The 13,530-nt window shown below is 40.8% G+C and overlaps 1 protein-coding gene across 1 annotated transcript; it reads left to right on the top strand.

Annotated features, from left to right (window-relative positions):
* The first annotated feature begins 8,618 nt into the window (after positions 1-8,618).
* On the top strand, positions 8,619-12,637 carry LOC115746686 (PHD finger protein ALFIN-LIKE 4-like). The gene is made up of 5 exons (XM_030682564.2): positions 8,619-8,921; positions 9,119-9,151; positions 10,568-10,796; positions 11,303-11,435; positions 12,136-12,637. Exons 1-5 carry the CDS (start codon positions 8,825-8,827, stop codon positions 12,403-12,405), a joined length of 762 nt encoding a protein of 253 aa, XP_030538424.1. The 5' UTR covers positions 8,619-8,824; the 3' UTR covers positions 12,406-12,637.
* Positions 12,638-13,530: the final 893 nt, after the last annotated feature.

Here is a 13,530-nt window from a genome sequence, read left to right as displayed (position 1 = left end):
AGCCCTAGTAAATGCTGTGGTCTCCCACAGTTGAAGAATGTGTAGCTCATATGTTTCGGCGACCGGGTGCGGGTGCACGTGAACCCAGGTGATGTTGGCGGTTAGATCGTGTGCATTACCATATGACTCCATGGTCGAAAGCATTTGGATTCACGTGGATCCGGAGGTTTCTGATAAGAAATTCTTGTTTTAGAGTCTATGTATCTGGTTGGGATGGAGACTGTGAAGTTGAATGATTGTCCACCGCACGAAGGACCTTAATTGTACCCTCTAGGTGAGACCCATGATAGCCTACCATATTTCTAGTTTTCTTCCTTTCTGCCATACCGAGCGCAGAGTCTCATGTACATCATCCTAACTTTGCAATTGGACTCATCGCAAGATCTCCAAGAATCGATCGGTTCATCTGCTTTGTTGGCATTGCTTTCCAAGTGGGTAATCAATGTTCTTCAATCTCGTTTAGTTTCCTGTCTTAATTACTTGTAGGATTGTGGGGCAGATGGCGAAAAACTTATCTAACAACATCGTTGATAGCAAATTACACTCCCGAAGACGAAAAGCTTTTGGGAAATTCTTGGTTCGTCGAAGTTTAACAAGCTGGTAATTTGCGACCATTGCACAAGATCCGCCCATATAAGGTGAGCACCCTTTCGATCATTTCGTGACATTTAAGTCAAAAACATTCGAAATGGCCATGATGGTCATCATCCCTGACCAGTTTTAGCTAGTGAGTGCCATTTGGGCCCGTGGGCCCGGAACCGGCCCGGAACCGGCCCGTTGACCGGCCCGGAACCGGCCCGTTGACCGGGCCCACGGTTCCAACCCGGAACCGGCCCGGAACCGGCGGTTCCGGGCCGGTTCCGAACCGCAAAAAAAAAAAAAAAATTTTGGTGGGCCGGGCGCAGAGCCGTTGGGCTCTCGCCCCGGCCCCCCTCCCCCCCTCCCCCCGCTTTGGGCCGTTGGCAACGGCCCAAAGAGCCGTTGGCAACGGCTCTTTGGCCGTTGCTAACGTGCAACGGCCAAATTGGCCGTTGCTTTGTGCAACGGCCAATTTGGCCGTTGCTTTTCTTTTTTTTTAAAAAAAATAATTAAAAAAAAAATGATTCTTGCCTATAAATACATATGCTTCCCCTTTCATTTTTGTCACAAATTCTCCGAACAATCTCTCGAATTCTCTCCGAAATCCTCTCAAATCGTTCAAATTCTCCCAATTCTCTCAATCCCGATCAATTCTCTCAAAAAATGGCAAGTGGAAGCGAAAATGCCGACAAGGGCAAGATGGCTATGGGAGATTCCGACTATCCCTTTCATGAATACGATCCTCGTGAGTATGCAAGTTGGGAAGACGACGACGATAATATCAACTATGTCCCGATTCCGAACGTCGAGCACATCCCAACACAAGAAAGTCTTCATCCTCCCACCGGTGTCGAAGAAACGTCAACGGCAAATGAGCCGGAACGGAAGGGCCGAGATAATACATCGGACTTGTGGCTACACTTCGACAAGGTACGTGATGAAGTCGAAGGTAAGTATAATGTAAAATGTAAATATTGTTCGCAAACTTATAAATTCACGAAAGGAAACGGTTACGGAACATTCCGTCGGCATTTGACGAAAAAACATCCAACGCAAGCGGGGATCGACAATACGCAACAACAAATTTCCGGGTACGCCACTTCTAAGCCTCATCCTTTATTTCGTTTCACTGAAGCACTTTATAAACAAACATTAGGTGAATATGTTGCCCTTGATCATGCTCCGTTTAATACTGGTGAAAAATTTTAATATGAAATATTTGATAAATACTGCGTTGGTTCCGCAAGCGCCAACTATTCCAAAAATACTCTTAAACGGGAAGTTTTTCATCTTTATAAAAAAGGAAAAAAATCTTTAGCAAAATTTTTTGCGGAATTCAATGGACGTGTGTATATAGGTAGCGATATTTGGAGTGATCCTTGGCAAATTCATTCTTATATGGGTGTCACGTGTCATTGGATAGATGACAATTGGATGATTCAAAAAGACTTATTGCATTCCGAGTTTTTGATGAAAGCCATTCGGCTCATAATATTTATAGAATAATTAGGCAAGTTTTAGAAGAATATAATTTAATAAATAAAGTATTTTCAATTGGTTTTGATAATGCCGCCGCAAATACCGCTTCTATTCCCGAATTAGAAAATATTTGCAAACCCACTTTTGGCGGACAATTTTTTCACATTAGATGTGCTTGTCATGTTTTAAATTTATGTGTACAAAATGGTTTACGAACTCTTGACACTTCTCTCGCCCCAATAAAAAGTGCAATTAAATTTTTATGGAGTCGTCCCCAATGTATGAAATCATGGGGAAAATTTTGTAAACAAAATGGGAGAAGGCCAAGAAGATTTCCAAAAGATATTCCGACTCGTTGGAATTCTACGTACGAGTTGCTTCGGCAAACTTTTGAATATAAAGATTTATTATGTATGTTTATTTCACAAAATATTCCCGAAATTACTTTACTTCCTCAACATTGGGACGTTTGCAAGAAAATTTTAGATATTTTGAAAATTTTTAATGATGCTACTAAGACTTTATCTGGTATTTATTATCCTACAACGCATTTATTTTTAATAGAGTGTGTTAATATTAGTAGTGTTTTTAGTGAATATGAAAAAGATACCGAATTAGGTCAAACTATTTTAGTAATGCGAGAAAAATGGTTGCATTATTATTTGCAAATTCCTCTTGTCTATTTAGTTGGTATTGTTTTTGATCCACGTATTAAATTAGACGGTTTACAAGATTATTTGAATGTGTATTATCATGATTGTTTACATTTGGATGATTCAATAGATATTTTAAATATATTAGGACATGTTAAAGAATCTATAGTAGCATTATATGGAGAATTTTGTAGTAGATATGGTTTAAGTGATTACGGATCTTTACAATCTACTGCCTCACGTAGCGAAGGTGGTAGTTCACTTAGTAGAGGGTATAATATGCTTAAGAGTAGGCAAAAAAAACAAAAAGGGGCAACGGGTAATATTTCTGAATTAGAAAAATATTTAACCACTCAATTTGAGTTTCGTGATGCGTAACATAGTACAGATTTCGAAATCCTGAAGTGGTGGAAGAGTCACCAAATCGAGTATCCAGTTCTCGCCCTCATCGCTCGTCAAATATTAGCAACCCCTTCTTCAACGGTTGCGAGTTGAACAAGCATTTAGTTACGGAGGATTAATTTTGGACTCTCGCCGTTCAAGATTAAGCCCGGACTCTGTGGAAGCTCAAGCTTGTGTCGGCGATTGGACGAGGGCGAAATATCGACACCAAGAGTTAGATCGTGAACACGAATTTTTTAGCGATGATGTTGGAGATACCACCGCCACGGGTACCACAACGGGTAGCGACGATTGACGATGAGGTAAGTTGGGGTTCTCAAAGGTAAAAAGAACTACATGGGCTTTGATTCTTCTATCCCCAAGAAGATATGTAGGTCGCTTAATGATAATTCATTAAGTTCAAGCCCATTCCTTCTTTTTTTTTTTTCCCATATTTTATTACAATGTACAATTTAATTGTATTTTATAATTTATAATTTATTATATTTATTTTATTATTTATTATTTTAAAAATTATTATTAAAAATGAATCGGAATGAACCGGAACCGGCCCGGGCACCGGCCCGGAACCGCCGGTTCCGGTTCGGAACCGGAACCGCCATTTTTCACGGCCGGTTCCGGTTCCACCTTTTCGTGGAACCGGAACCGCCGGTTCCTGAACCGGAACCGGCGGTTCCACCGAACCGGCCGCGTCTAGTTTTAGCTTTAGGGCTAAAAAAACAGCTGAAGTTGCCTAAATGCTTAGCCTGCGTGCACGCAGACAGGATAAAAACCCCACCCCACTGGCCCCAATAAGTAGCGCCTGGCCGTCTGATCTAGCTAGCCATCACGCGCGACCCCGTTTGGGTTGGGGGGGGAACTTTTAACACATGTGGGCCCGCGCTCTGGCACGGTGAATTATTCACTGTTTCCCTGTCCCCACGGAGCTTGACGTGGCCTCTGTCTGACACGTGCGGTCGGAAGTTTGTTGATGATTCTTGTTTGCTTTTTGACTTATTCACTGCGCTTCACCTTACGTCATCCCTCGGTTCTGATTCTGCAGTTTTCCTTTTCAGGAGCAATCCCCAGCCCTTGGATCCCCTTCCTCTTCCCGCCATCTCTTGATCCCACGGACAAGCAGGCACGTAATTTAGTTTCGACAGACACTCTTTTCTCTATTCATTTTCTTTTGTCTCTCCTTTTTCATGAATAATTTGTGAAAGCTTACCGGTACCTGAGCTATTAACCTGAATCGATTACTACATGGATTATACAATCTATAAAGATTGTTTGAAATAATGTCTTTGCATTGAGAGAGTTAGATTAAATTTGACCTTTCATTTAAAAACTTGTTAAATAAATTCATTGCTCCAAGTATAATTACTTCTCTCACTCTTCTCGAATGATTATTTGTTACTTTTGTTTCGGTTTCGTTTGGGGGTAATCGGTTTTAAGGTAGGCCGGTTCCCATCTTAAAATCGAAAATCACTCACGAAGAATCGATTTTCAGGAACCGCCCATTGATTTCCTAGACCCTCCAAGCAACCCAACCACCGGTCTAATCCGGGTCTAAGTGGGTGGTCCACACTTAGAACTAAAAACATGATCAATACGTACCGATTTTAAAGGATTGATTTCCGTAGAAACCGCCTAATATCGATTCGTTCGGTCCCTATTGAGCGGTTCCCCACCCGATCTAGTTCTTTTGGAAATGACTAAGCCACAATAGAAGTGAATTTCTTGAACATCATCATGATTAATTGAGAGAGAACACCATGTGAATTGACTCTCGAGTATCAAACCCTAAATCTTTTATACCTAAATAATCGACCAAAAACACTAGTTTGGATGCATTGTTTGAGCTCAACTTACACACACACACGCTCTCTCTCTCTCATGAGGGAGCAGTGATCAGCAGCAACCCCTATTCCATATCTGTCACTAGTAGTACCAGTCTTATACGAGTATAAACGATGCATAATTACTAGCTAGGATCATCAATAGACTCAATTGTAGTACGCGCTAACAAAATCGGCCATCGATTCGGGATTGCGATCGGTCGTCCCTTTCCCACGTGAACCGAGGGCATACGTTGCTTCCTCAGCGACTCAAAGAAGTTATGATCAATTGAAGTCCAGTGTCTTCGTGGGAGTAGGCGGGTGGGGCAACCGCGTCGCTTGGCCGTGCAACCATGACCAGCCAACATCCTTTTCTCGAGCCCCAGTCCATCTCCATTCCGGGAACATTTTCGGAGGACCACAGAGAGAGAGAGAGAGAGAGAGAGAGAGAGAGAGAGAGAGGAGAAGATTCTTGCGAAATAGCCAGCCCTTAATAAGATCTCATCGATCCGTACTTTTCTCTAGGGTGTCAATTGCACCAATCTCCTGTATTGAGGACCACAAGATAGAAAATCGCGTTCTTTGCGTCGAGAGGCAGGGTGCACAATCATAGAAACATAGAAAGTGAAGCGCCTTACATGAGCCGACATGAATAGGTGACCAAATCCCACGATTTGTTTGGTTGTGCATGAACACCCGAACTGACATGAGTGTACCTTCTCGATTATTTATGGGGTTTTTTTTTGGGGTGGAGTGACAGTGAAAAAATGTGAAAAAAAAAACTCTATGGTAAACTTGATTAGAGATAGACCTATCAATTGGGTGGGTTGGGACAAAAAATGATCCGATCTAAATAAACTCGTCTAACCTATTTTGATCCATTTTCATGTAATGCAAATATACCTAACCCGACCCGACCTGTATTTGTAGAACACTTACATATTTAACTAAATCTATAAAGACTCATATTCAAAAGGAGATGAGAGCGCGAAGTAAGTGAGAGCGAGATCGAGTGAGGCGAGAGAAAATGAAGAGAAAATCATAGAAGTGAGTAGTTAACTCATTTTGTCCCATATTATGTTTAAACTCAATTATTATCGATTGATTTAATATGACAAACTCACATAACAACTCAACCTATTAGACATCCATCGGTCACTCGATGAATAAACTTTTTATTCAACTCAGCCCATTGACAAGGTCTGATTAGAGACTCTATCCCGTGACTCAATAAATAAACCTCGATGAAGTTTTGTTAATTTAATACCTTGGAAAAAAATTATCCTAATACGGGCGCGAGCAAGGAAGTGGACAGTTTCTTCTTCTTCTTCTTCTTCCAGAGCCCCAACAAAGTGGCAGTTTCATTAGCAGTCGCCTTATTAGGACAATGTCAGCCTCGCTTATGTTTCTCTGTCCCTGCCTGTCCCTCTTACCCTTTGGCCTGTGGGTGCAGTGGAGGGGTTGCTCCACGTGCACTTCGTGACTTGGCTGCTTTCTCGAGGGTCTCCCATCCCATCCCCATCTTCTTTCACGTTCACTGCATGCATGCCCCCCCCTCGCTCTTCCCCATCTTTATCTTTATCACAGCAGTCAGAAAGTTCAACGGAGACATTATGTGATTTAGTCCATTTCGAGACGATAAAGCAAGTTAATCTCATTTTGAATCTTGTTCTCTCATGACTTTCGATGGTTTTATGGGCTTTTTATTAGGACTGTTTGTTGGATTAGGCGAGTTTGCGAGCTCGTCGTGGATTGGAGGTCCGTGTGGACATTTCTTGATCGCAATAGAAAGCTTAACTCTTGGGTTAAGGGAATTGGCTACGGTGTGGTAGGCTATATAGTCCGTGATGCGATCGTGGGAGGCATAAGCAGAAAAGGTTACCTTTTCCTCAGACCACCGTTCTGATCGGTGGCGATTTACGAGTTGTCAATAGAAAGCTCGGGTTTCGAATTATGGGAATTGGCTCGATGTGGTGTGGTAGGCTGGTTCATGATTGAAGTGGAGGAAGGCATATAAAAATTTTATACTTTACATGGAATGACTAAATTCGGAAGGAACGATTAGATTCATGTGAGATTTTATAGAATCACTTTCAGCTATTTTAAAAACTTAACCTGTTAAATAAATATGTGATTTATTATTTTAATATTCTATCGGTTCAAGAGCTCAAATCGAGCTCGTTTTGTATTATGATTGATTTATCTACTACACTATGTAGGTTATATCCAAGATGGGGCTATTTGCACACTAGTTATAATTGAAAAAAACACATTTTTATGATGGAATGATCTGACTACCATTTCTCTCTCTGAATTTCTGTTTCTTTCTATTAGTTTCAAGAAACATCAAGGAAAAAACGACACATATGGCGGTTCAATATGCAATGCGGTCTCTAAACTTTAGCTCGGTGTGTAATGTCGTCTCAGAACTTTTAATTTGTTTAATCCTTGAACTTTTGGTATATGTCCAATATAGTCCATAGATTATGTGAAAATATTCAATGTTGTTCATGAACTTGAAATCAAGGAAGGAAAATATTGAACAGTTTCATATACTATAAGAACTAAATTGAACATATACAAAAAATTTAGAGACCATATTGAACAAATTAAAATTTTATGAATGACATTATACATTGGGCTAAAGTTTAGGGATCACGTTGTACAAAATAAATATTTAAAGATCACATTATGCATTGAGTCAAAATTCAAAAAACTATTTGTGCTATTCCAAAAACTAAAAGTCACATTCGCTCGCCTCGTACAGGCGTACGCTATCATCTTTCCTTTTATCCTCTTGTGACCTTGTCCATTGGAGATTGTTTTTTTTTTTTTTTTGGTCGAACCATTGGAGATTGTTAATTTGAACTTTATGGTATCGTCTCTCGAATCACAACAGTGGTGAAAGATTAGAAGCTTCTATTCACGAGACAGACATGACTCGTACACACGCCATTAATGAGACGGACATGACTCGAATGCATCCACGGTTCAAAAGTCGTTACGCAACTAGTTCTACTGGGGCATGGCCTTATCATTTCCGATACCCAGTGCCGAGAGGGACTGTATTTGGTAGTGTGTTTGCATTCTCATGCTCTACTCCTTTTTAAGTACTCTTGAAAAAGTTGCAGTAACTAACAAATGCATTGTGCGTGAACAAAATGTAACGTGCATCACCCAGAAAACATGGGCCTTGAGCGTTATGGGCCCTGACCCGCAAGATATATCATCATCCAGTGACGGAGCCGGGTCGAAAGGCAGCTTTTGAGGTGTTCGGGTCGGGCCACGCTATCTTACTGTAGTGAGCAATGTACACCAAACATCCATACCGAGCACGTCTATTTAGAGCTTAGCTCGAAGATGGCCACATTTTTGGGCGAACTTTGCGATTGCGGACCAATGCGTATCGACTAGAGAGACTTTTCAGTTTTATTTTAGTTTTCACTTTTAATTGAATTTTGAACATCACATTAAGCTTCCCACACCCACGCAATGCTTGCTCATCGTAAGATTCCCAACTCCTTATATAAAAGAGGGAACCGTTGATTGGGCCCATTTTGAGGCCCAGTCGGGGGCCCAAGCCCACCGAGCGAAGAGATCTAATCCCCGTTCACGGACTCTTCCCGACCATAATCAAATCCAGTTAAATCCGACCACTCCAACCCGGTTCAAATCCGCACCATGTCTCTGTCTAGCTTGCACAGAGGTCAAATACTTTCCCATCTTTCCCTCCTTTTACCTCCCTCACTCCCTCACTCTCTCTCTCTCCCCTCTTTCGATCTCTGCTGCGAGCTCTCTCTCTCTCTCTCTAGGAATTCCCTCTCCTCCGTGCTCAATTCCAACGTCTCTCTTTGTCGTTCTCCGAATTCGGGTGGAGCTTAGCTTCTTAGTGCCATGGACGGAGGCGCCCAGTACAATCCTCGCACCGTCGAGGAGGTGTTTAGGGATTTTAAGGGCCGAAGAGCCGGCATGATTAAAGCCCTCACCGCCGGTACGCACTTCCTCTTAAATTTTTGTCTTTTTAGGAATCTTTTTCGTCCCTTCGACGCGTGATTTTCGATTTTTCCCTCGTGTGCCGTCAAATGGGGTTGAGGAATTTCGAGTTATTGCGCCATTTTGGGTCAAAGTCTTGAGATTCTGACGGGAGTTTTTGGTTTTTTTTTCCCTTTTGGTGCTTTTGTGATGCAGAAGTCGAAGAGTTTTACCAGCAGTGCGATCCTGGTTAGGGTTTCATCTCTTCTGCCTCGTGCTGTTGTGGTTTTACTGGATTTCGTGCTGTGAATTTGTTCGCTGATAGGAATTAGCCGTGCTGCTGCTTTTTATTGCCGATGCGATGCTTGTATAAGACGAATTTGGAGACTTTTTGTTCTATGGATATCAAGTGAGTTTCACTTTTGGAATGCATGGCGGGGCTAAAAAGGAAAGGGGAATTTGAGCGTTATGGTTTGGTCTGTTGCTAGATTTCATGCATTGTGTTTGAAGAGTAACGTAACATGAAGGCATGTGTATCCTCAAGAAGCTTCTCATTAGCGTTCTTGTGTTTCTATATGTTTACCCTTCTGCAAAATGACATTTTTTTGGATTCCGTTTGGTTTGGACTATTTGAATTCTGCAACTCCCTTTCTTTGTTGTGAGAGGATTGCTGATAGTTAGTTGCTTCCCTGGGCTTTGATGTGGATACGTTTTAAGGAAGAGTCTCTTTATATATAGAAGATTAGTTCATTCAATTGGTGGCCTGCATGTGTAGTTTCACGGCAATTGACAACCAATTTTAACAACAAATGTCTTAAAACATCATCTTTCTTTCAGTTGTTTCTTACTGGTGGGCGATAAAAGCTTATTTTGCCACTTATTTATCTGCATTTTTGCTTTTAGTTGAAATATTTTTGCTATGTGGAGACTAAGCAATACACCTGTATGTCTAGTGTTTGTGAAAAGCAATTACCATGAGAAACCTGCCAATATCCAACCCTTGTTTGCAAAACCCTTTATTGACAAAGCTTTGCCCAGGTTATTTCTTTATGATGCTGTTTAATGTTAAGGATCTGGAAGATTACCCTTTCCTTGCTAATACTTTCCGATGAATAAGATACCAAATTTCAGGTCAGAGTAACTTCTGTCACTCCTCTGACATGACAACTGTTGACTCATATGAGTTCAAATTGACATCTGCTAAGGTTATTGTCCCTTGAATGCTCACTCTTGAATTTAGCTGCAACTCATTGGCTATCCACTGTATTTGTGTTGGTCGTCAAAATGTTCTGTGAAAATAATCGACAATAGCTAGGCCTGTGAGTCTTCTGCAAGATAACGTACTTCATCCATTACTGAGAAACTCAGGATATCTTTTTATGGTTCTTAGAGTTAACATATTTCATGTTGTTCTGTTTGTGGAATTTTAATGTACTGCAGGACATTATTTGATGCGAGAGCTTGTTAGAAGCGAGTGATATAAGATCAAGAAGACCATCCAATTTTTTGCTCTGAATCTAGATATTGTTGAGGCCCTTGTGGAATTATTGAGCTTTCAGGACTTTATTCTTTTATATATTTTATCTGCTTGGCAGTATCTTCTAGCGTCTGATATACTTGTTCTGTTTGGGCTTCTATATAACTACTGCTTCTCCTTTGCTTCAGAAAAGGAGAATCTTTGTCTTTATGGATTTCCAAGTGAGCAGTGGGAAGTCAACTTACCTGCAGAAGAGGTGCCACCGGAGCTTCCAGAACCTGCCCTTGGCATCAATTTTGCTAGAGATGGGATGCAAGAGAAGGACTGGTTGTCTTTGGTTGCGGTTCACAGTGATGCATGGCTACTTTCTGTGGCATTTTATTTTGGTGCAAGATTTGGATTTGATAAAGCTGACAGGTTCTGTTTCCCTCTCTTCTGGACTACAGAACATGTATAGATTCATAATTTAACTTTTGCAAAATGATATGATGTTTAGTTTTGTTAATTTGTTCACTCTGTGGAATTTGAAAGCTTCTAAATGACTGAAATTGAAGGGGAAAGTTTCTTTTTTCTTTTAAATTTATTTGGGGGAGAGGGTTTGGTTGTTTGTGCCGATTTTGGTTATTATATCAAGGTAGAGTGCCCTACCCCTGTGTGCTGTCAATGCCTTTGGATGTCTAGCTGGGATGTTTGTTATCTCCCATATTGGGAAGTAGTGAATCATTAATAATAGTGAAGCCTTACAGTAAGGAGATTGTCTAGACAGAGCTGGACTTGTGACGCTCCTGCAATGATGCAATTGCTGTGCAATTCCTTAGATTTCTTTGATACTATCTTGGGTGTCGATGGGTCTTTTGCTTGTAATGTTTCAGTGGGCTAACACATCATCAGGCTTTGTAACCTTGTAGATTTCTCTGTTGCAGGAAACGCCTTTTCAATATGATTAATGAACTTCCCACCATATTTGAGGTTGTGACAGGCACGGTTAAGAAGCAAGTCAAGGAAAAGTCATCAATTACAAATCTCAGCAGCAGTAAATCTAAATCAAATCCCAAGGTGTGGAGTCCATCTTATTCCATTCTTTTGGGTCATTTACTTTACTTCTACAATTTCCACTTCATTAGGATGATCAACTTCGTTTTTAGGGCTGGCCAACTTTGTGTATTGTGAGCTGTATGCACCCCTGGAGTCCCATATTTAGTAATTCCTGAAACTCCTCTGTGTGTCAAGCTTACAAAGCACCACACCTTCTGCAACCCAATATCCCATGACAAAGATAGAGAAAACAAGACGATACAAAAAAAAAAAAAAAAAAAAAAAAGAAAAAAAAAAGAATTATCTGCTTTGCGCTGTTGCACCCATATTTTTGATTTAATGTGCAGTCTACTCTGGAAGCAGTGATGTATGATGTACTCTTGTGATTTATTTCCTGTAGTAGTCTGATTATTCTTGAACATTTGAAATGTTCAATCTTAAGCAGCATGCTAGTCAAGTGGATGGAGCCATGTCATGGTTGGTAAATGACTTTATTTTGTTTAAAGTTATTTAATGTGAGTGCACAACTGTTTGCGTTAAATACGTGATGAAACGGACACCTATTCTAAAGGAAATGAAGTAAATTGAAAAGTCGGATCCAAAGTAGTGGGAGGGCAAGGGATAGTCATAATGCTAAATGTGGAGCACTGTGATTCATCTAACTGCATTATTGGTGATATTTTGTTATGTATCATATCTTGAAAGTACTTGTTGAATGCAGAAGGGATCAGAATCTCAGACAAAGTATTCAAAGGCAGTGCAACCGAAGGAAGAGGAGGAGGAAGGTATGGAGGAGGAAGAGGAGGAGGAGCATGGGGAGACTCTTTGTGGGGCATGTGGAGAGAATTATGCCTCGGATGAGTTCTGGATTTGCTGCGATATCTGTGAGAAATGGTTTCATGGTAAGTGTGTCAAAATCACTCCGGCTAGGGCTGAGCACATTAAGCAGTACAAATGCCCGTCTTGCAGCAACAAGAGAGCCCGGCCTTGATAGTTGCTTGGGAGGTAGCTGTTCAAATGGTTCCTTTTCCTTGACTGCTAATTGTGTAGTTGGTCACGCTTATTAGTTCGTTGTTCCTTGGTTAGAGAGAGTTGTGTAGGTTGCAGATCAGTTGTTCATTAATAACTAAAGATTCACAATTTTTATGGTTGAGTGAAGGCGGAATTCAGACTATACTGTTAAGTGCACCTTTATTTATGTCTGTTCTTGTAATTTTAATTCACGGAAGATGTATTGTCTCCTTGTTCTAGCTTTTGCCTGGCCCAAAGTTTGTAGAATTTGGCGGTGAGGTGATGCTTTCTCTCATATTTTTATTTTGTCTGAGCATGATTCTGTGAGTCGGTCCACGGTAATCCTTAAGGGAATCCAAAAATTACTATATACTGCAGGAATTTTGTAAAATCGAGCTGTGTGAGTTGTGTTTTTGTGCTCCAACCGCACTTCTGGTTTTAGCTGTACATCTTCTGTAGTAATTTCATTGCGCATTTGCAACCGTAAGTACGTAATATGGTTATCTGGCAAACGCTGAAGTCGGTCCTGCAATGATAACCATCGGTAACATATGAGAGACGAACCTCCGTTCTTCAGGTAAATGGACCTTTGGAAAAGGCTAATTTATATGTAGGTCCATCAAATGGTTGGGTTAGGTTAGGTTAGGTTAAAAGGGGGTCCGAATTCAAATTGACCCATGTAAAATCCATGTAATTCATATTCATTCGTTTTTGTGCAGCGATCCATATCTTACACGGAATCAACTGAGCTATAATTCATGACAAGTTTTTTCCTTACATTGCTGCATGTAAAGATTAAGTGACTTTGTGTACTAGCTCGCCGAGTTAGTGAGGGAGCTCGGGTGTTCGGCTCGGGTTGTGGGCCAGGACTTCGCATGGCACATGAATAATATGGGGATGTGGGTGTTTGTTGAGTTGATGGAAAAGAGCGAAGGCATTTTAGAACTAGGAGCCGGTCCATTTAATTTTTTTTTTTTTGGGTGAAAAATTAATTCTTATAATACATTGTAAAAGTTGCATCATTTCACTACATAAACAAATATTAGTCTAGTGGTTATGTTGTTTGTTCATATTGAAGATCATTCTTTGACTTTTGATGATGTAA

The sequence above is a fragment of the Rhodamnia argentea genome, chromosome 4, assembly GCF_020921035.1.
Source record: "Rhodamnia argentea isolate NSW1041297 chromosome 4, ASM2092103v1, whole genome shotgun sequence".
Taxonomy (NCBI): domain Eukaryota; kingdom Viridiplantae; phylum Streptophyta; class Magnoliopsida; order Myrtales; family Myrtaceae; genus Rhodamnia; species Rhodamnia argentea.
The sequence above is the reverse complement of the archived record's forward strand: the minus strand, read 5'-3'. Positions and strand labels throughout refer to the sequence as shown.

Coding starts and splice junctions, on each gene's coding strand:
- LOC115746686 (XM_030682564.2), top strand. CDS start 8,825: ATGGACGGAGGCGCCCAGTACAATCCTCGCACCGTCGAGGAGGTGTTT. Junction 8,922..9,118: donor GATTAAAGCCCTCACCGCCG/GTACGCACTTCC, acceptor TTTGTGATGCAG/AAGTCGAAGAGTTTTACCAG. Junction 10,797..11,302: donor GGATTTGATAAAGCTGACAG/GTTCTGTTTCCC, acceptor TCTCTGTTGCAG/GAAACGCCTTTTCAATATGA.